General features: G+C 42.6%; 1 protein-coding gene across 4 annotated transcripts in view; it reads right to left on the bottom strand.

Annotated features, from left to right (window-relative positions):
• ST6GALNAC2 (ST6 N-acetylgalactosaminide alpha-2,6-sialyltransferase 2) overlaps nt 1-22,274 on the bottom strand; it is a 46,881-nt gene that overhangs the window by 8,466 nt on the left and 16,141 nt on the right. For 2 of the 4 annotated variants that reach the window (XM_078385997.1, XM_020806491.3), the window contains exons 2-4: nt 9,362-9,454; nt 8,541-8,598; nt 5,743-5,917 (exon numbers count right to left, since the gene is read on the bottom strand). In XM_078385997.1, the coding sequence (XP_078242123.1) occupies nt 5,743-5,917; nt 8,541-8,598; nt 9,362-9,381 (253 nt within the window). In that variant the 5' untranslated portion in view covers nt 9,382-9,454. Of the gene's footprint in view, nt 1-5,742; nt 5,928-8,540; nt 8,599-9,361; nt 9,455-22,274 lie in introns of all 4 variants that reach the window. The other 2 variants (XM_072990478.2, XM_072990479.2) reach the window with 2 other exon arrangements.

The following is a 22,274-nucleotide window of genomic DNA, read 5'->3' as shown; positions in this document are numbered from 1 at the left end:
TGTCGCAACAGATCATCAAAATATCTTAAAACCATCAAAGAAAGAAAGAAAAAGAAAAAGAAAAGTTAATGTCTTGGGATTAGGGAAGATTCCCTAAAGTAAGGAGCCAAAAAGGCAAGATTCATAAAACAATGTTCAGGTTAATTATAATGTGACATTGCACGGCCTTGTTAATTCCTCCACAGGGAGATGCAAATTCCAATATTTCGAACAGAGTTAAATTTGAGTTAGCAAAGATGCATTGGATAATTTAAACACTAATTTCTTTTTCCTTCTGAAAAGCAAAATATTTTCTGAATACACCCAATTTTTACTGAAGATTTCCTTATTCTGTCTATCCCTTAAAAAACATTTGTCTAAATGGCTCTAGGAAATACATCCATGTATAGAAGACTGTCATGAACTGTAATCCCCAGAGTGCTTTAAGAATAACTAAAAGTTTGAGAATGCACAGGATCATTTTTGACTCTTCCCCCACCCCACCTGCTTTGAACCTCAGAGCCCTATACGCCACATCACAAGCAGTTTCTGAAAGCTTTTCCCACTTTCAGTATTGGTTTGCAAGATAGCAGAGGGAGCTGCTGTTGAGGAAACCAGACCAAAGCCACCATGCTGGTGACAAAATCCTTGCAGAACTCTTTAGATCCCAGCTATGATTTGAACATCTGATTTTTGTGAAACCAGCTTTTTGAGAACCTCTGACCCTTTTTTGAGAACCTCTGAGTTTGGTCAGCAGGCCCCCAATCCTTCTCTCTCAATGAACAGACATAAGAACGGGAACTCCTTGGCCCTTTTTCCAGCACTGTGCAGCCATTAGGACAAGCACAAGGATTTGAAACTTCATGAACACTCTTACATTTTAAGGAGTTGGCTTCTGAAACACCTTAGCAGACATGTCACAGAACTGAGTTGGGTTTTGCCTTTTTTTGAAAGTTGTTTTTAACACAAGGATATGCTTCTGAGTAGGGAGGCACAGAACTGAACTGTGCATTGTAGAAAAATAACCATACTGGTAAGGATCACATCTGTCCCTGCCTATGGAGTTCTTGGCCTGTCTGAGCCACTGCTGGAACATACCCCAGCCTCCCCTAAACTAGAAATCTGCTGCTAGGCCAAAGAGCTATTCCTCACTTGTGGATTAGGTGGAGGTGGATGGATGCAAAAAGGTGAGAAAAGGGTATGTAACAATGAAAGTTCGGATGCATGCACAGATACAGTATATGCAAAGAACATACATTTTAAAGAGAGAACATGATTTACACGTACAGCTATGAAGACTGGGAAAAGTCAGTGCAAACCTTTCCAAATAAGCAAAGCAAAAGTGTGCAAATGTGTACCTGTGAAACAGAACTGGTGTACACATCTAAGGAAATGTAAGCTTGGCAGGGTGCACTTGGCACTTGCTTGGCAATGAGTCTAACTGATAGCACTTCCTACTCCCCTCATTAGGGTTCTTCTGGGCTACTGGGTTGGAGGGGGAAGAGTGTGGGAAAGCTGCTTGGTGAATGCGCCAGGGAACTGAAGGTGATCGGTCCCTATGAGTCCTGCAAAAACTATGAATTACATACACTGGAATAACTCAAAATAAACATGTTGCATATATTTAATGAGGATGTGACACTGTCATGACAAAATAACAAAGTGGCTGCTCATTTATCACTTGAGAAAATGTTGGTCAGGGGAAAGGACAGCACTTTGTTGAAAATCTGAGTAAATCAGCATAGATGAATTGATCAAGAATCAATGTGTTGACCTGAACTGTATCTCTTTTTACTAACCTCTCCTCGACCAGCTTGAACAACAGCAACACAGAAAAATGTTGTGTTTTCCTTTCCTTTTCTTTCTTTCCCTCCCTTCCAGCTGGACCTCCCTGAAGGGACCTTGGGCAACCAAGGTTCTGAGCATCAAACACCTGCCAATTCCTAGGAAGGCAGCAACTTCATGAGGACCCCTTTGATGGCCTGTGGCCTCCATGCGCCAGGCAGTATTTCCTTGCACTGCTTCCACCTTCCCTTCCCTTCCCTTCCCTTCCAGTCTGGCCTTTCCTTCAGTTAAGAGCCTAAGGGCATCAGCAACAGCTGGCCAAGGAGACAAAACACTTGGCAAACTGAAGAAACAGTCTGTACGGGGTGGAAGGCTGGGGTTGGGGGAGAGAAAGGAAGTGAGATAATTCCCGGAAGCCAGTCACAAGCGGCATGGCCAACAGCAACAATGGAGCGAGTTGTTAACCATCACAAAGACACTGGGACCTTTGATGCAAGCAAATGTCACAAGATGTTCATAACAGAACTTTCAAAGACATCTGCTCCCCCTGCGCCCCCCCAGGATCTAAGTCTTTAAAGAGGAAGCACAGAAAACCCATGGTCAGAGGGATGCCCCTTACAACTACCGGGTAACTCTGAGAACTCAGAAAGCTCCTCTTTTGAAAGCCTTTCTTCGGGGTTTCTGCAAAAGACAGATGAAGAAAACCTTCCACTCTTTCCCTTCTCTCCCACTGTTCATTTTCTAAGTCATTTAGTCATTCAAGTAATCATTCACTGTCTTAATATCTATTGTTGGCTACACATGTCAAGTGTGGGCAGCAGAACTCTCATCCAAACGAGTTTGTAAGGGTCACTCAGGGAGCTGGGTTCTTTTTTGGTCTGTTAGTTCTTGATCATTTATGCTTATTACTCAGAATGTAAACAAAGTTCCTTTTGGCCACAGACATAGCACTGTTGAGGCTGGGCTTCCTTTCTCACATCCGACTGCATGGGGTGCATCCTTGCCCATGAGAATCCAGTAGCTGACTGAGAGGCGCCATCAAGAATCAACAGCTGAATGGGAGTCTGGAGCAAATAAATTATTTGAGTAGGTATCATCCCCCTCCAAAAAAATTAAAAAAAAAATTAAAAAAACATATTCTCTGCAAGGTGTGGGTATGGTGTGGTGCTCCCGAGGTGGTCAGGCCACAACTCTGTGTGTGTGTAACACACACACACACACGCACGCACGCACACACACACACACACACACACACACACACACACACACACACACACACACACACACAGAGAGAGAGAGAGAATGCCAAACTATGCATTTAGTCAAAACACGGGCAAGTTATTTTTCTGGACTACAAGGCCTAGCTTTGCAACTGGCTATGTTGTTGTGACATGCAGTCAAGTCACTTCTGATGCATGGCAGTCCCATGAATGAACACTCTCCATAATGTCCTGCCCTCAACAGCCCAGTTTAGCTCTTGAAAACTCAGCCCTGTGTCTTCCTTTAGGGAGTCAATCCATCTTGTATTTGGGCTTCATTTCCTCCTGCTACTTTAAACCTTTCCCAGCATTATTTTCTTTTCCAGAGAATCCTGTTTTCTTATGATGTGCCCAAAGTAAGACAGTCTCAGTTCCACCAATTTTGCTTCCAGAGATTATTCACACTTGATTTGTTCTAGGGCCCACTTGTTCGTCTTTCTGTCCATGTAGAGTTTCTGCAAAGTTCTCCTCCAACACCACAATTCAAATGAATCCATTTTTTTCCTGTCAGCTTTCTTTAATGCTAGATATTAACAGTTCATGATCAGTGTCACAATCTGTTCCTGATCTTGTTCTGGCGAAGAGACAACAGCTTCTCCATTTCCTGCTTCCAATTCCATAGCCTATTGGACTTCTATATTGACTATCTGGTAATGTCCACATCCACAATACATATATTGAAGCATGCATTTTCAATAAGCAGATTGTTGGCTTCACAGAACTCTATTTTTTTAAAAAAAATATTAAACAAACATCCAACCTAAACAACATAAAGCTAACGCCACAACGCTTCATAGAACTCTATGACCCGTTCTTCTGTTTCATTTTTGTCCCCTAGGCCAAATTTTCCAGCAACATTTGGTTCTGCTTTGTTCCCTACTTTTATGTTCACCTATGATTAAAAGCATGTCTTATTTTGGTATGTGATCAATTTCCTCTTGGATGCTTGGATAAAAGCTTTCAATTTCATCTTCAGCATTCGTTGCTAGAGCATAGATTTGAATGATGGTTATGTTAATAGGTTTTCCACGAATTCTGGTTGATATTATTTTGTCAGAATGTTCTTTATAGCCCATAACTGCCTGTGCCACATCTTGCCTTAGTATTACAGTTGTAATACTAATTGTTTGACTGAAAATATTCTGTTCCGATCCATTTTAATTCAGTGACACCAAACATTGCAATGTTTGTATGTTCCATTTCTTTTCAGTTTGCAGTTTACTTTGATTCATACTTCTTACATTCTATGTTTCAATTGTTATGTGTTATACAGCATCAGATTTTCCCTTTACTTCTGTGTATGTCAGCCACTTGAGATCCTTTTGGCTTTAATCTAGTTGCATCAGATTAATCTAGTTGCATCTAGTGACAGAACTGTTTGTACTTGTCCTTTGTTCTTCCTTAGTCTGAGTGCTTTCTGATCTGGAAGTTTCATCTTCCAACACTATCTCTTGTTCTGTTTGAGATTTCATGGTAAGGAAGTTTAGCAGAGGTTTACCATTGCAGCTTTCTGTGCAGTACTAACAGAACTTAGCTTAAGTGATACCACCAGTGACTTCTCCACCAGTGTTACCTTCATCTACCACTGCTGCCCAGGAGCTGCCTTGAAGAGTGGATGCATCTTGGTCTGCTGTTTCAGCTGCGACCATTCTGCCTTGGGCGATCCTGCTCGAAGACCAGTCTCATAATTTGGCCTCCTGAGGGCATTGTTCTCAGCTTCACTCAAGCCCCATCAGCACATTAAAGTTTACAGTACATCCAAGAAGGGGCCACTGGCTATACTAGTCCAGAAATTATTGGAGTTACTGTCTAAAAAACCAAATTCCTCGACCTTGTTGGCTCTCAAGACTTCCACACAGCCGCTTTGTTTTGGAGGCAGCCAGGATATGGACCTTCACCCCAAACATCATCTTTCACAGAAGATGTTTTTCTTAGTCATGAGTTATTAGACCGACCAGAGCTTTGAAATTGGACAAGATCAGTGGTGTGATTAACTGAAATACACAAAGAGATCCAAATGCAAAAATATATGATTAGACAGAATCCCTTTAAGAGAAGGGGTCACCAATGAATCCAATCAATATATTCTTGTTTCCCATAAAACTGGTTTTGTGCTCTCAAATCAGAACCTACTGAGAGTGACCCTAATAGGGCTTTTACAGGTAAGTGAGATATTTATAGAATGGTTTTAACCAGTGCTCTCCATCCCCTATTAATTTCTATGGCTGAGCAGAGATTTTAACCCAGGTGTCCTGAGTCTTGGTCCATATCAATAGAATGAGTGTACTGTACTTTTAGCTTCTAACAAGCTTTGGAAGATAAGGAAGCAGGTACATGTGTATTATAAATGTTGTTTTCCTGCACTAATGATGATATCTCTGTCATCCAGATCGGCTTTCTCCTTTATACACATCCCAACCAGCCGCACGCACTTCATGGAGTAGATCGAAGTAAGCCTAGCTCAGTGCTTAAACCAGTGCTTCTAAACCTTGGGCCCCCTGATGTTCTTGAACTAAAACTCCCAGAAGCCTTCATCACAAGCTGTGTTGGCCAGGATTTCTGGGAGTTGTAGTCCAAGTAATATCTGGGAACCCAAGGTTGAGATGTATTGGTTTAAACCCTCAGCCTGAACGTCATGCACTGAATGTGAGCCACAATTTACTACAGCCCTCGGTTCTCACCACTACATGCCTCTTCTTGCTCCGTCACAGCCCATTACCTTCATACGGTAATCCACGCCAGCCATATGGGACGCTGCGCTCCTTCAGTCTGTTCCAAGTCTCCAGGGTGAAGAGCTGCTTCCATATCAACGTGGGGACATTAAAATCAAACTGCTTCCCAAGTGTGGGGTCAATCTTCACTTTGGTCTTCAATGACTGGGGGCACAAACTGGACTGAGAGAGACTGGAAGTGAGTAAATAATTCTAATGCAGTAGAGTTAATATCAGGCTGCTTTTCTTTGGAACATTTACTTACATAATTCACTTTTAAAAAAGCAGTACATTTACAAGCAGAAGACTCCCACCCCAAAAATTAAACGTGGGAGTTATAGATTGCAACACTATAAGGGCATCTCCAATTTCTGCACACAGGGAACTCAAATTCTGTGATAGGAATCAACTATACAGGCTAAAAGTCACCAGACTTGAAAGGACATGTCAACACCTTTGTAAGCGCTAGGAACACAACACAGTGCCAGAAGGGGTGGAATACTGTGATCTGAAGGAAACAGAACAAGAACAGTATACAGGCCTTGGGTTGATCATGGTGGACAACCCTTTCCTTGGTCTGTACACCTATGATGTCTTTCACATAAAACGGCAAGAGATGGGACTAGTCCTGGTGGGACTTACAAATATGATGGGTATGGAATAAGTACATTTAACCTCTGAGCCAACTCCTCTGCTTGGAAAGTATTTCTATATAAGAGGCAGTCAATGGATTCCAGTATCTCTTTAAACTTCCAGCAGGCATCAAGACATTGAGTCTACACCAATAATGCTGTGCTGAACGATTAAACAATTAAACTGAATATAGTGAATAAGGTTACTTTATTAGTGTTTTTTTTATTATTATTTATATCCCGCCTATCTAGTCGATAGACCACTCTAGGCGGCTTACAGCAAGAAATGCCACAATAAAAACAACAAAATTACATAAAAAAATGTTAGACAATTGGGTTAAACATTAGGAAAGAAAAGAGGAGGGGATCAGGAATTAACTAGGGGGGAAGGCCTGCCGAAACATCAATGTTTTTTATTGCTTTTTGAAAATACCCAGCGAGGGGGCCGCGCAAATATCAGGGGGAAGGTTGTTCCATAGGCAGGGGTTGGGAATTAAAAAGGGTCCCATACCAACTTCTTCGACCAGATATACTGTATTGTGGGTTTGGTGTTTCTCCTTCCCTCTGTATCTGTTATCTCATACCAATGGCTTAGCAGTGGGACAACAGACATTGCACCAGTATTCAAGCTAACCATGATGAGAGGATAATATCAGAGTGGAGCCACAACCAGAAGTACCAACAAAGGTACGGGAGCCCACGGCTGGGGGCCTGGCCCTACTATGAGGTAGAGTGGGGCAGCTCCCTTATGCATCTGAGTTGGGGAGTCATGGAAAGATGGCAAATTGTGATTGTCTTATATTTAACAAGAAGGTGGGTGTTTCTGTTGCCAATGGCACTGGGCATGCTGACATGAGGGTACGGCACCATTTACTGCTCTGCCTGAGACAGGACTACCCCTGCCTAGAGCTTGAGCAGCAGGTGAAAACAAAACAGGAGGTTCTAGGAGATTTTTCCCCCACATAGCCTGACAACAGACAAAGGAGGTCAGAAGACTGCGGTTCTTCCTCCACTGTCACTGTACGCGAATCATGGCAGGAAAAAGCATAGGTGGAGAAGTAATGGCCTTTCTTTTGTCAGTTCTTCTACAAAATAGCATTGCTTAAACAGCCTGCCAATCAGAAGATTCGGTGAATGGAAAAACGTATATTGCATTTCAAAGGTACTGCTATGGACATAAGAATTTTAAGTGGCATGCTAAATAGCATCACAGAATCAAATGTCTGGCTTCCATTCCTGGATGCAATTGAACTGGCTGTGTAAATACTCTGCCCCGATTAAAAGTCTGCCATGCAGACTCCATTTGATGTCAAAAGCAGGCTCGCACAGATTGCATAGATAACATCTGTCATTTGACGGATGATTTTAATGCCAAATTGAAATTCCAATTTTGAGGGCCAAGCACCAATTTTTGAAGTCAAATACGGATGGCATTTAAATTTTGATGAGGACATTTGATGCAACGTCAAGATTTAAATGCCTAACAAGATTCTGAGCTAGGCTTTGAACATGACATTAATTTGAGTTGTGCACAGCAGACAATCTTCTTTAGGAAACATTTTATTAATTTAAAGCTGGATAATTTGAATGTTGGTTTTCTGCCACAAATAGCCCCAAAGTAGCTTTCAAATACAGTATCACAAAATACATAAACAGTACTCCAGATCATTGTTAGAAAGCCTGTTTCAAGCACTTGGATTCCTGGCATACTATGCAAAAGCAGACTGTTTCCCGGGATCAAGGACGCTTCCCTACCCCTCTAGGTTCTTATTTCAGAATGTGAGGACAAAGACTCATGCCACTCAGGGGAGGAGAGGGGGCAGCATGAATGATTTTAATGATGCTCTTCTGCTGGAGTGTGTTCTAACTTTTTGGGTGCAAGCTGCCTAGAGAACACGGGGTTACTGTTCTGCAGTAAGTGGGGAGCAGAGATAAACAAGTGAATCACAGTGAACTATATTAAACATAAAAAAGTCTGCATTAGGGTGGGCAACCTATGGCTCTCCCAAAATTGTTGGGCTCCAGCTTTCATCACCATTAGCCAGGATAGTTTATGTTGGGAGTTGCAGTCCAGCAAAATTCAGGAAAGCACTGGTTTCCCGCCCCTGGTCTACACAACTCCGTTTGACAACGAGTGCTCTTTGGGGAAGGGGGTAAAAGGATGTGCTAGTTACCTTCTCTTTGAGGGGATTAGAGTCACCTCTTTTTGATGGTTCTTGTGTTGCATTCCCCCTAGTAATAAACCAACACGAAAAGGAAATCAGGATTGATTTGCATCTGCAATCCTCTCCCTGACCTAACAGTCCTTTCTCAGAAAAATCTGTCTGCTAAACTTGCAAAGGAGAATTCCTGTCTAAAGTCAGAAAAGCTAGACCTGAATCGGGATTCTTTTAATGCCAAAGAAGGGCTAGAGATTGCCATTCAGTGCCTGTCCTGTGGGTTCAATCCCACTTCCATCTAACCCAGGGGACATGGTACTGAAGCAGCATGTCAATCAATGTGAGTGAATATCCATCTGCACATCGTTATGTTACAATTGTACATCCGGAGAGGCTGTGCCACTCAGCCTTTTCTTCCCACTGGGAAAAGCATACAGAAGAGGGGTGAAGCTGTCCTAGCTGCCTGCTCGGGGACTCTTTCTGGACCTCCTTGAGCCACCTTTGTTCCCATTTCAACTATCTCGACCGTAGTGAAGTGGACTGAGCCAGCAGCACCATCTGGAACAGAGGTTGGGGCTCTGCAGACTGGATGGGAAAGGCGGCCTCGTGGGCCAAACCTGAAAACCTACCACTCATGGTTTCCACTGGCCCTGACAACCCAGCAGGGCCCACACGATCAAGAAATATATTTACTGTAAGTGACTAGCCAGCTGTTAATACTCCAGTGGTACTCCAGGGCTGGCATTTGTTCAGAGGACTAAAACACAAATACAATATTTGATCAAAACAAAAGTCCATTTTTGTGAATGTCTATTGCAATTTCCAACTGTACTCACCACTTCCTAATGATTTTCATGGGCAAGTTGTTCTTCCTGACATCTCGGAATATTTCTGCTTGGGTCAGTTCCAGTGTCTCCTCTTGCAGCAGTCTGAAACAAAGGAACCAGGCAGAGATGATCTTTCAGTGACAAAATTTTGCACACATACTCTCTCTATGTATCTTGTGATTTCTCCACAAAGGTATAGGACACAGTTATAGTCCCTTGCACAAGAAGCATAGCATGCATCAATAAGCTCCCTTGAGAAAGTCACAGACCTTGTAGTTTTTGGAGTACAACTCCCAGAATGTCCTAAATTGCATTGCAGGAGTCATGGTCAACGAAAGGGAGGGAGGGATCTGGCCAAAATCCTATTGCATAAGGTGATGACATAACCAGCAAGGGGAGATTTTCTGGAATAAAAGACTTTTCCTTACATCTCATGGCTCCCATAATTTCTGCACAAGGGAACTGATTACTCATGAGCTGGACACCATGAAAGAAAGGAGAAGGAAGTCTTTAATTACCAATTATCGCCATTCCACAGTGTAACTTACACAACAGGATTCTGGCCACTTTTTCCATTATCTGGGAAACCCAAAGTCAAGCAATTCTTTCATTTTTGAGTGGAGGCACCTAATGTATATTTCCACATGGACAGCAATATTGATTTCTCCCTACCTTTCTTTTCCATGTGAACTTATTGTTCAGAGTCCATCTGATTCCAAAGCATGCAGTGCTGGATAACATTTCACATTTCTGGTAATATGGACATATGCCATAGCAAATCTGTTAGTCTTACTATGCCAGCAAACTCTTTGTTACTCATGTTGAAGGCAGATTTCCCTTTCTCTCCAGCTTTGAAAACTGATGTCTGAATTTTGCTTCTCGATTTCGCCTGCATTAAGGCATCCTAAACCCTCTTGCTGTGAATCAGTTACTTGCCTGAACTGAGTTTCCTGGATCAAACTAAAACATGTAATGTTCTCCTCACAACTCTTAAGGTTTTGCAGCGCTTTTTCCAAGTTAATTAAGGGTGCAGTGAAATGTGCCGAAGAACACCGGGGATATCAATTCCCCCATTATTTGTAAAATAATTTAAATAAATAAATAAATAAATGCACCACACAGGTGTTGCCTCGATTCATTTGGCCAGCCAGTCGGTTTTTTAACATCTTGCTGACATGGCCTTTTAAAAATGATCTGATTCCTGTATCGCTGCAATCCTGATTGTTTCGGCATATGTGAACATTGCTGTCAATTTACTTTGTGAACAGGTTGGATTTTTGGGTGCCACGGCCACTCTATGACCATTGCATCCTTTTTTTTAAATTGTTTTTTTAAAAATGCTTAGCAATAAATAATTTACTATCCATGAAAAGTTCTTCCAGCAGCAGGAACAAAGACACAAGCTACATTGCTCAGAAGGAGATAGCCTTCCCCTCCTCCCTCAGCACCTACAGGGAAGGAGGGAAGGCCGCAGGTGACATATCCCACCAGGTGGCACATTGACCAATAGCTGGAAGTGACAGGAAAATAGTGATACATCACTTATGAAGTTTAAAAAGAAAAAAAGCGAATTTTATGGCAGTGGGATACCCAAAAATGAATTGATTTGTCTGAGATGGTATGTGTAGCCTACAGACCACCAGTACAAATAACAAGAAATGTACTGATTGAACTGACAGCTATGTGAATAGACCTAGCAGCATATACACCACGTGACAATATATACAAAGACAAAGATATTTTAAAAAGAGGAAAATAAATGGTGGTCTGTGTGATTAAGCCCTAAGATACTTTTACTTGCTACATAGCTTAGCTCCATGACATTGCAAAGCAAACTTGGTAAATTTTTAGGTTTGAGTTATTTACTTGTCAACTTTTGCAAATTTTCTTAATTCACAACTGGCTTCTATGCCAGGAAATCAAAAACATATTAAAGAACTTAGAGATGCTATGGAATAATGTTTAAATCTGGAAGGATTTGTTTGGCCAGAAAACAAGACAGAATGAAGAAAATACCGTCAGTTTGAGAACACTGCATTTAGAAATACGGCCAGAATTGGTACAAATCTTAATGGCTACTAGTTATTTTTGTTATAAGCATCAAATGGAAGTAAAACGCAGTTGACAAAACCTTATGTCCGAAAAAGACATGTGAGTCGCTGAGATTGCACAAGGCTCCCTGTTGTTTCTGCCACCACCACCACCACCCTTGTCAAAGGCCTTGCGCCTCTTCTTTTCAGTTCTGCAGGACACAAGCAGGACAGTAGTAGCAGTACACAGCTCATGCCTTGGTTGTCGGCTTCCCAGAGGGAACTGACTGGCAGCTGCTGAAATAAAATGCTGGCTTTGACAAGCTTTTGCTTTGACTCAGTAGGGCTCTTCCAGTGTTCTTAACTATCCTAAGGTTAATCCAAAACCTCCATCCTTCTCCACAGTATTACTGGGAAAAATACTTGATTATTTTATTATATTTTGGATTTATTATCCAATGGCCAACAGTGATTTATCATATCTGCAATTCAAAGATATTTAAGGTGGCAAAAACCAGAACAGTTCAGATGATCTCCCAGATCCCCAGCTATGAGAGGCATGAAAGGAACCATAGACATAAAACTTATGCCTTCTCAGACACATCTTATCAAATTTATCTCCTCTGCCCCACTGGGTCAGTGCAGAGAAGCTGTTGACTTGGACCATAAGTCTGTGGACTTGAATGATAACAATGATGAACAGGTTGGAGACAAAAGGGGGCTGCTGGACCTAATTCAAGGAAATTCTTGCACAATGGCAGGGCTGCATGCCTGATGCTGTATTGGATTAGCTCCATCAAAGAGCTGGTTAACACTGTCAGCCAAAGTTCCCTCGAAGCTGGATGCATGTGTGTGCATGCATTCCTCTGCCTCCCTGCATGCAGCTGTCTTCCTCCTCCACGCAGCAATCACGTTATGTTCTGGTCAAGACGGAACACTGCATGTGGGGGGTGTGGAGTTGCGTGCACACGGGGGCAAAGCTGCATATAAGAGAAAGGCAGAACCCCACCCACTGGAGCTGAAAGTTAGAGGGTACATTGCTGTCAGCTCAGGCACCACCGATTGCCCGCCGGAGAGAAGAAGACCACAGACTAAGTCATATATTGGAGAGCAGTGCTGGTAATACTGCTGTTCACGTCTGGCAGTGCATCTGTGGGATAGGACAAGAACACATGGATGCCCCCAGGTCAGGTACCGAATCAACAGACTTTACATGCAAGATGTATTTCTCTGGATCAAAGTAAGAACACTTCTACATTTGGTAGAATACCAAATTCCAGTGGATATGAGCAAAATCTTTATGTGCAAGCACTTGGCATTTCTTTGGTGAATAATGTTATAAGCTAGGCAGTTATCTTACTCAGTGCTTTTTTCAGTTTTTGGTGACTTTTGGTCACTAGCCATGGATTCAGACTCTATGCATTCAGCAGCTACACACAGAAACCCCAAAATGCACTGGCCAAAATTATTGGCACTCTGTCTAAATTGTAAGAAATAATTGCTTTTCAAGCATATGATGCTCCTTTAATTTGTATTTGCACACACCTGTCGCAAGCAAGAGGTGTGGGCAATATAGTAATTACACTTGCAACCAGTTAAGATGGAGAAAAGTTGACTCAACCTTTGTGTTGTGTGTGACACTGAGCATGGAGAAAAGAATAAAGTGTAAAGAGTTGTCTGTGGATTTAAGAGAAAAGATTGTGGAAAAACATTGATAATCTCAAGATTACAAGTCCATCTCCAGAGATCTTAATATTCCTGTGTCCACTGTGTGCAACATCAAGAGGTTTACAGCCCATGGCACTGGAGCTAACCTTCGTGGACGTGGACAGAAGAGCAAAATTACTGAAAAATTACAATGAACGGTTGTTTGAATGGTGGATACAGAACCCAGATTAACTTCCCAACAAATTCAAGCTGATCTGCAGACACAGGGTACAACAGTGTCATCTCACACTATCTGTCACCATCTGAATGAAAAGGGACACTATGGTAGGAGAGCCAGGAGGACACCACTACTGACACAAAGGCATAAAAAAGGCAAGACTGGAGTATGCCAAAACTTATGTGACAAAACTACAATCCTTCTGGGAGAACATAATGTTGACAGATGAGACAAAAGTAGCGCTTTTTGGTAAAGGACATCATGGCACTGTTTACAGAAAAAGAAACAAAGCATTCAAAGAAAAGAATACAGTCCCTACAGTCAAACATGGCGGAGATTCAAAAATGTTTGGGGGTTGCTTTGCTGCTTCTGGCACTGGATGACTTGACTGTGTGAACGGTATCATGAAATCTGATGATTACCAAAGAATTTTGGGGCGCAACATAGTGGCCAGTGTCAGAAAGCTGCATCTTCACCAGAGGTCATGGGTGTTCCAGCAGGACAATGACCTGGAACACAGATCAAAAATCACTCAGAAATGGTTACAAACAAAGCACTGGAGAGTTCTGAAATGGCCAGCAATGAGTCCAGATCTGAATCCCATAGAACATCTGTGGAGAGACCTCAAAACAGCAGTTGGGAGGAGGCATCCTTCAAATGTGAAGGCCTTGGAGCAGTTTGCAAAAGAAGAGTGGTCCAAAATTCCAGTAGAGAGGTGTAAGAAACTCATTCATGGTTATAGGAAGTGATTGATTTCAGTTATTTTTTCCGCAGGGGGTGCAACCAAATGTTAAGGGTGCCAATAATTTTGGCCAGTGCAAGCTGTCTTCCTCCTCCATGCAGCAATCACGTTATGTACATTTTCACAACTTTGCAGACAACTAGTGGGCTTGACAGAAAAAGCTCCAGCAATTGCTTATTCTGAAGCATGGAATCAAGAGGCTTGGAAAATTCCAAAAACCATATTTTTTTAACCTGTAACTGGGAGCTTCTACTGCGCAGAGACATCCAGAGAAGCAGTGGTTAGGTTTCTGTTGGCCACTGAATGGAAGGAGCAGGAAATTTAAGACAGTGCAGCCACATGTTGCTTCATTTTGTTACAGCAATTGCTCAATCTATACATTCATGTATAAAGAGATTACTGCTAAAGACAAAAGAACACTCTCATCCTTTCTCCTTAGAAAACGAACTAGCCCTGTAAAACACATAGTCCTGAGAAGTACAAATTGTGTTTGGAGCCACTGTGGGTCCCTTCTCATGGAAAAGGCAAGACATTAGATAGACTGACCAACCTTCAAAACCTAAAGCGTGCAGTGGCCCACAAGCTGTACGCAGCCCCTGAAGTCTTTCAATGGGAAGCCTTTTGCGGGTGTCTAATCCTTTTCACCACAGCTGTGTTGCACTGCTGCCAGCCACTGCACTTCCGGCGCCTCGTTCAAATGCTGTGATAGAGAGGAGAGCCTCTAATAAGGGACAGTCCCCCTCTACGTGCCATCCTCCCAACACAAACTATGATTCTGGCTGCCAGTGTCTGCCCAGCAGCTGTTTGGTGGTCTGGCAAAAGGAGGTCTTGTATGGGAATGACGGCATGTGGGGAGGGGAGGGTCAGCTCTCCCCGCACATCCTCTTTGTAAGGCAGAACGTGCAGAGTGTGTGAGAGGACCATGGCTGTTGGCAGCCAGTCCTCTACTGCCTAATGGACTGTTTCCTTTTATCCCTGTTTTTGTTTGTTTACATCTTCCTCATTCTACTCCTTAACTTTACTGAAACGACTGGGCAATACTACTGACATTTTTTTTAAAAGCACCTTAACACAAACTTCAACAATTAATTTAAAAATGACCTTAGTAAATTTTTTTAAATGTGCTGTCAAGTTAATTCTGACTTCTTGTGACCCTTTTTCAGGGTTTTCCAGGTAGAGAATTTTCAGTCTCTTCTTCTGGGGACACCCTGGGACGGTACAGCTTGCCCAAGGCTATACAGGCTGGCTTCTGCCCACAGGAGGTACAATGGGGGGGGGAATCAAACCCACAACCTCTGGCTCTGCAGCCAGAGACCTAAACCACTAATCTATCCACAACCACCTTTAGATTTTTTTTAAGAAGATGCCTCCGGTGGTCTGTCCTTTCTGAACCCACCTGGTTACACCACGCCACTTAGTGTGGAAAGAAAACATGTCAAGAGTTATGCCTGCAAGAAGTACTTCAACGTTCCCAACCTGTGGCAGGTAAACTGCAAATCCGTAGGCCCCTTACAGTTGACATACAGTGACTAGGTGGCGCATGGGGGAACCACAAATATGAAGGCTCCTCACATGCTATCACATCGCATCTGAGATCTGAAACCTGAAATGACACTGAAATTTCCCTCTTGTTGCCTGTCCTTGATATATGAAAGACGGGAAAGAGAATTCAGTAGCTGGCGAGAACCCAAGACGTCACTCCAAATTAGATCTCAGCGGGATAAAGGGCTCTTTATGCCCATTTCACAGCACAAACAATTTCCTTTCCTGCGGCAAATGCTGTCATCATGCTACTAGCAATAATAACGGAGCCATTTCTACCAACAAAAATGACAGAAACCTGTTTCTGACAATATAAGGCCATCGATAGTCTGCTAGCACCAACAGCTATTAATAATATGTATATCCAGCGTATGGTACTCAATGTGGTTTTGTAGCCAGAGTCATGGACTAGGACTTGGGTTCAAATACCTGCTTGGCTAAAGAAACTCACATGAGGACTAAGTGGGGTAGTTGCATACTTAAAAGCATCCTTAGATATCTCACTTATCTGGGAGGCCCCACTAGGGTGAGCTATAAGTTGATTCCAACTTGACAGACCGTAATACACACACACATATCCAGTGTACACCTCTTTGCGGAGACTACTGTAAAGCTTGGGTTTCAGTGGTTTAAAAGTATTTCCTTACACAGAAATCATACTCACGAGCAGGCATGTTAAGTGAGAACCGTTTACACACACTGGTTACTGTACACATTCACAAATACGATCATGTGAGTTTTGAATGCAGACCCTTTAGAGAAAACAAGAGTTTTCCCAATACATCTGCACACACCTGGGAGCTAAGATGACATAGCATTTAAAAGAGTGCAGTGTCCCTGATTCAAATCACACCTTGGCTATGAACTCAAATGGTGGTCTTTGGCAAGCTGCTCTTGGTCTCAGTAGTACCCATACAAGCACATACATGATGGTTGTTGCGGGTTTTCCGGGCTCTTTGGCCGTGTTCTGAAGGTTGTTCTTCCTGAAGTTTTGCCAGTCTCTGTGGCTGGCATCTTCAGAGTAATTTTATTTCCAGTATAATTTACAGAGTAGTTGCTTGGATCCAAAATCTTCTTTACTGGTTCACAGTTGCACAGTATAAGACTGGAAGTAATCACATTGAGATAGTTTTGGAATCCTTTCTGTCTTTCAGCTATGAATTCAGGAACACAGCCAAAGAGCTCGAAAAATCCACAACAACCATTAGATTCCGGCTGTGAAGGGGGTTTGTCGATGTTGAGATCTGGATTGTGAGGCTTTGACAAAAATAGAATTTGGAGCTGATTGTTTTTGAAGAAATAGAGCTCCAGGATCATGTAGAGGTTATTGATTCGTTTAGACATGGTATGGGAAGAGGCTGGTTTTGTCCAGGATCGTTGAGCGGTGGTGAGTAGAGACGGAAGCATCAAGATGTGTGCTGGAGTAGTTGTATCTTTAGAAATTGGGTCATACAGATGATTGGCCGGTTCTGTCGAAGGATGGTGGATCTGGAGACTGAGAGACTTAGCCACAAGGATCATAAGTTGCAGTAGTAGTAGTAGTATACTTTATTACGGTCAAAGACCAGTAAAACCAAATCAATATAAAATAGATACATACAATTACTTAAATGGGATCATAAGTTGGGTCTGGAAGGCTTCCACCAGTGATGGTGGGTTGGCATCGACAAGGTCGGATTCCAGTGAGGTAAGTAATACTGATGGTGTCTGAGGTCTGGATCCGTGATCGGAATAATCGGCATCCACGCCGGGAGTCGACGGATTGTTGATCGACTTCAGTGTTGATAGGTTGAGTGTCATAGTATTGACGTTTGTGACCCGATGTCGATGGAGGCGGCATGTCCATGAGTATTTGTCGGTATCGAGGATTTTCAGTATCGAGAGATGTCATCCAAGTGTCCATGGACGTCGTTTGATATGGTTGAACATCGGTGTTGAACTCTGGGTCATAGTGATGTGGAGTTCGATGGCTTGGTTCTATCGGACGACAGAAATCGTGCATTGATAGAGGGACAGAACAAGTGTCCATGGACCAGAATGGATATCAAGGATCATCAATATCAGAGCCTGTGTCTCAGTAATGTCGAAATGGAGGTTGCTGATGAGCTGGTAAAGCAGTAGAATATATACATGCTGGAGATGCCAAGTGAGAGGAATGATTTCCCTGGTCTGGATTAGCGGGAAAATATCAGGAGGCTGAAGCTGTAAAAGCCTCATGCCTAGAAGAAAATTGCTCAACCGTCCTGGGTCTTTTAGGTGCCAGGTAGGGAGCAGGTTGGAGTTGATGTGGGTCACAGTGATATGGCTGTTTCAACACCAATGGTTGTCGAGATCGAGGCCCGCCATGAGAAGGTATAGGCAAGTTGGATAGAGCAACTGGCTGATTGGTGGTTACGGTTTGTCCAGCTGAGCACTGGTCGGGACAAATGGCAACCCAGTGAGAGTGCTGAATGCGAGTCCAAGCCACACATGATGAAATAGATGGCTCCAGGGACTGTTGGGGCTGATGTCTCTGAGGCGGTCGTGGTGGATGATCAGATGTTACCAAATAAGGTATGGTCTCTAGTTGTTATTCGGAGTCGACCCTGTCAGGTGAAGCAACTATGGAAGGGTTGCTCGAAAGAACAGAGTGTTGAGGACTGGGAGCAGAAGATGTTAATAGATTGATTCTGTCATCCCATTCCAGTGATTGGGAGCAGGGTTGATGAGAAGGGATTCCGTCATCGTCAGAAGGCGAACCAATAGGGATTGATTCAGCGGTTTGTTGAGGCTGCTGAGAAATGACTGCAGCTTTAGATTTATGCTGTTAGGTCTTTTAGGCAGAGAAGGCTCCAGAACCGAAGAGGCTTCGGTGGACATTTGACGTTTAGTGGAGGGCTTCGATATCGAGGATTTCAGTATCAAGCGCTTTGATTTATGGGGTTTTGAAGTTTTAGATGAAGTGGATGGAGCGTCAGAGTGGGATGGTGTGGTCAATGGACGTTGTTTTGAGGGTTCAGAAAAAGTCTTCTCCATTGCTTTGGTTTGTGAGGTGGCCTTACAAGGAGTTTGGGCCATTTTGGTTGGTTGAAGGGATTGTTCCCAAAGATGGAGTTTTAATCTGGATAAGCGAGAACGGAGGACTCCACGCTTGAAGTTCTTACAATGTTGGCAGGAAAACGTCTGGTGTGCCTTTCCAAAGGAAAAAAGACACTTAGCTTGGCCATCGGAGAATGGTATTTTGTTATCACAGACCACACAGTGTTTAAACAGGCCCAAAGGGGCCATGAATAGGAGAAAATAATTTGAAGAGAAATAACAATGATTGGGGGGATGCTGCGGCTGGAGGCCAAGTGAAGTAGAAAAGAAAAAATCTCTGATGATAATGAATTTGATCTAAAAGTTTAAAGAAGGAATAAAGGATAAAAACTCTTTCTCTTTTACTCCCAGAAGCAGAACTATGAGGTTCTCAACACGGAGGTTGAAAGAAAACTGAAAGGGGAGCCTTGGTGCCAAGGTACTTATACGAGGGGGGGAGGGGCCTTATTGTAATATGTTTTTTGCTACCACAGAAGCTCTAGAACTTTCCGATGAGGCTCCGTGCAGGTGCAGATCACCCAGGGTGTGATTCACAGAGGCCACAAAGAAGAACCTTCGCTTCCTGACTTTAACCTGAACTGGCTTTTAAGACTGAGGTTGTGTCTAGTCAATATTTGCCTTCTGCTCCTTGTTTAACAAGGACTGTGAGGTTTGTGTGCACACTCTAACCTCACCCATACAGCTCCCACTGTAGGTAAATGCTAGTCATATCCAAAGACTGGCATGTGCCTTCATTCAAGGATGCCGATCTGGAGTTGCCTCCTTCATTGCAACAGCCAAGCACAGTCCTTTTTCTTTTGCAACTGACACCACCCGTTTGCACATGCAAAAAAGAAAATGTGTTCATGAATTGCTCCCAACAGAGAAATAAAACTGTTAGTTCTCTTACTGCCCTTTGGTATCTGTTACTGTTTACCTGAAGGGACTCATGTTCATATGACACTTCTAGTTTGTGGCAATGGAATCTTTCTCATTTTTTCCATACCAGCAACACTGCAAAGTTTAAACTCCCTCCCTCCGCTGCAAGCAAAAATTGATGAGGATTGACCAGTTTATGATGCAAACCATCCCAGTTAACTGGTTTGTGGCCTGTTTTTCATTACAGAAAGCCTTCTTTTCCTACAGTGACAACGACTACAATTTTTTCCACCATGGAAGCCACCTTTATGTCAGCGAACTGCATGAATCCCACCTGGAATTTAGCAATGACTGTTGCACTTCTTTCAGAGCAAGTGGTGCGTGACACTGCTTAGCCACCTCCTGAAGTGAACAAACATGCTCTGCTTTTCCCATGGTGTCGAAATCACACTCTGGCCACCACAAAGGTTTCCTTGTCTCTTTCTGCCCCCTCAGACTAAGCCTGGCCACAGGACCTGAGTCAAAATGTCAGTTCCGTGAACTACAACAATTACCATGGATTCTAAAAAAATTCTTCACAAAGAATCCATCTCCTCTACATGTCTGGGGGCGAAGTGGGAGTGGGCTGGAGAATTCCCCATGTAAGGGAAGACTCTAAACCAAAACATTAATTGAAAAAGCACTGTTTTATCTCTTTAAATACAAGTTCAAACCAGAACACAGTGCCACATATGAATATGTATGCTAGCCAGTCTAAGTAAATAATTTTATACAAATGTCTTGAAACACCTGCTATGTGCACTCATTCTAATTTAGGCTTGCTAACTAGGTTGCTAAAGTAGGGACTGGGTAGTAGTAGTAGTAGTAGTAGTAGTAGTAGTAGTAGTAGTAGTAGTAGTAGTAGTAGTAGTAGTAGTAGTAATAATAATAATAATAATAATAATAATAATAATAATAATAATAATAATAATAATAATATTCTTAGAACTGCAGAGCTGGAATGGATCAACAAGGCTAGCCCCTGTCAAGAATGCACAGTGGGGAGTCGAACTCCCAACCAAACCACTGAGCTATCCAGCAGTTCACCTGTACCAGTGGTTCTTAACCTTGGGTAACCCAGGTGTTCTCGGACTGCAAATCCCAGAAGCCCCAAACAGCATAGCTGGTGGTGAAGGCTTCTGGGAATTGCAGTCCAAGAACACCCCTGGGTTACCCAAGGTTAAGAACCACTGACCTATACCACCAAAACAAACAATAACACCAGGGCAAAGATGAAGTCTCTTTGGGACCAGGAAGGGGAAAAAAATATTAAGAGAGGTCCTCTTGAAATGGGCAGAGACATTATCATGCAAGTTGTTGCATGGAACACTAAAATATTTTTAGTGGCAAACCTGGTCACTTCTGAACAATATTGACTGCAAATATCTAATGTTTAAGTTTTTAGGGAGGACGGTGAATAGTGTGGATGAAAAGTTATGCAAAAACACAAGAAATGAGTCCCATCATCTACAACTGACATGGGTTCATGGCTAGGGGATTCTGGGAGTTGGGTTTTTAAAAAGTAATATTCCCAAGCACTGCCACTGATTGATATCAGTCCTGTTCCAGTCTACTGTGGAACTACAAGAAAACCACTCCAAATGAAGCCCCATTGAAAGGACTCTGCGGCAGCAGCTACCCCTGATCATGTCAGGGCAAAGGGCTCCTCAGCTCCCTGTAGCTCACATGTGCTAAAAGTTCCTCCAAAGTATCTCTTATAACAAGAAGTATATATGTCATCCCAAGTCCTTTTCAGCACTGTCTATGGAGATTTCACATTTGGGGTTAATAATTTTTGATACCACAAAAATAAATGTAATATGTCCATCTGTTACAACTTGGCATAGACCATCTTTATGCAAATGGATGTTAATTACAATTAGCTCAAATACAAAATTAGGTCCCAGCACCTGGATATCATATGCTGCCAATGGGAGTCCTCAGAGGGGATCAAGTTGTTCACTCCTGTTCTAAAGGGATGTTGATTAAATGATGTGAAACGGAAGTTCGGGAAACACATATTTGCATTTAGCCTAGCAAGACGATTCTTTAACAAATCTGACTTGCTCAAACATGTTTTTCTTGTTATCTCCAATGCAGACTCCTCTGGAAACCAAATCAGATAAGACCAAAGCTTCAATCAAATGTTTCCTGGAGCTGTCACCTGTTGTTCTTCAGCATCGTTACAGCTAGCCTAGATAATTGATTTCTTGACTGAGTATTTTGCTCTGAGGTCACTTTCAAGTCACTTTCCCATAAAATATACTATCTGAATTAAAAGTTCAGTTCTATTTGTGTCCATGTTCTACTCGGAATATGGCTGATTCTGGACAGAGTTCAATCAGTTAACTGGCTTGAAGAATGCCAGTCATTCAACTATAAAACCTTCTACAGGCTAATTACCTTTAATGTTCAGGTTTAGGTCAATAAGACGCACTGGAAAGAGATTAATATGTGGGCCAAACAAGGTTCCGATCTGGATACCTGCTAACCCAGGAAGCAGAAGCAGCCATTAAATGCAGGTATAAGATGAGAGCATCAGTGGGATGGATTCAAAAACCTTGGTAGAGCTTGGAAAAGTTACTTTTCTGGACTGAAATTCCCAGAATCTCCAGCTAACTGGGGACTGTCAAAATTAAAGGAAATTACGGGTTTAAACAGTCGGTCAAAGGATCTACTGCAGGGGGACGATATTCTTTATTTTCATACTCTTTTATTTATTTATTATCAACAAAGAATAAGGTAGGA

This window comes from Pogona vitticeps, chromosome 2 (genome assembly GCF_051106095.1).
Source record: "Pogona vitticeps strain Pit_001003342236 chromosome 2, PviZW2.1, whole genome shotgun sequence".
In the NCBI taxonomy this organism is placed as follows: domain Eukaryota; kingdom Metazoa; phylum Chordata; class Lepidosauria; order Squamata; family Agamidae; genus Pogona; species Pogona vitticeps.
The sequence above is the reverse complement of the archived record's forward strand: the minus strand, read 5'-3'. Positions and strand labels throughout refer to the sequence as shown.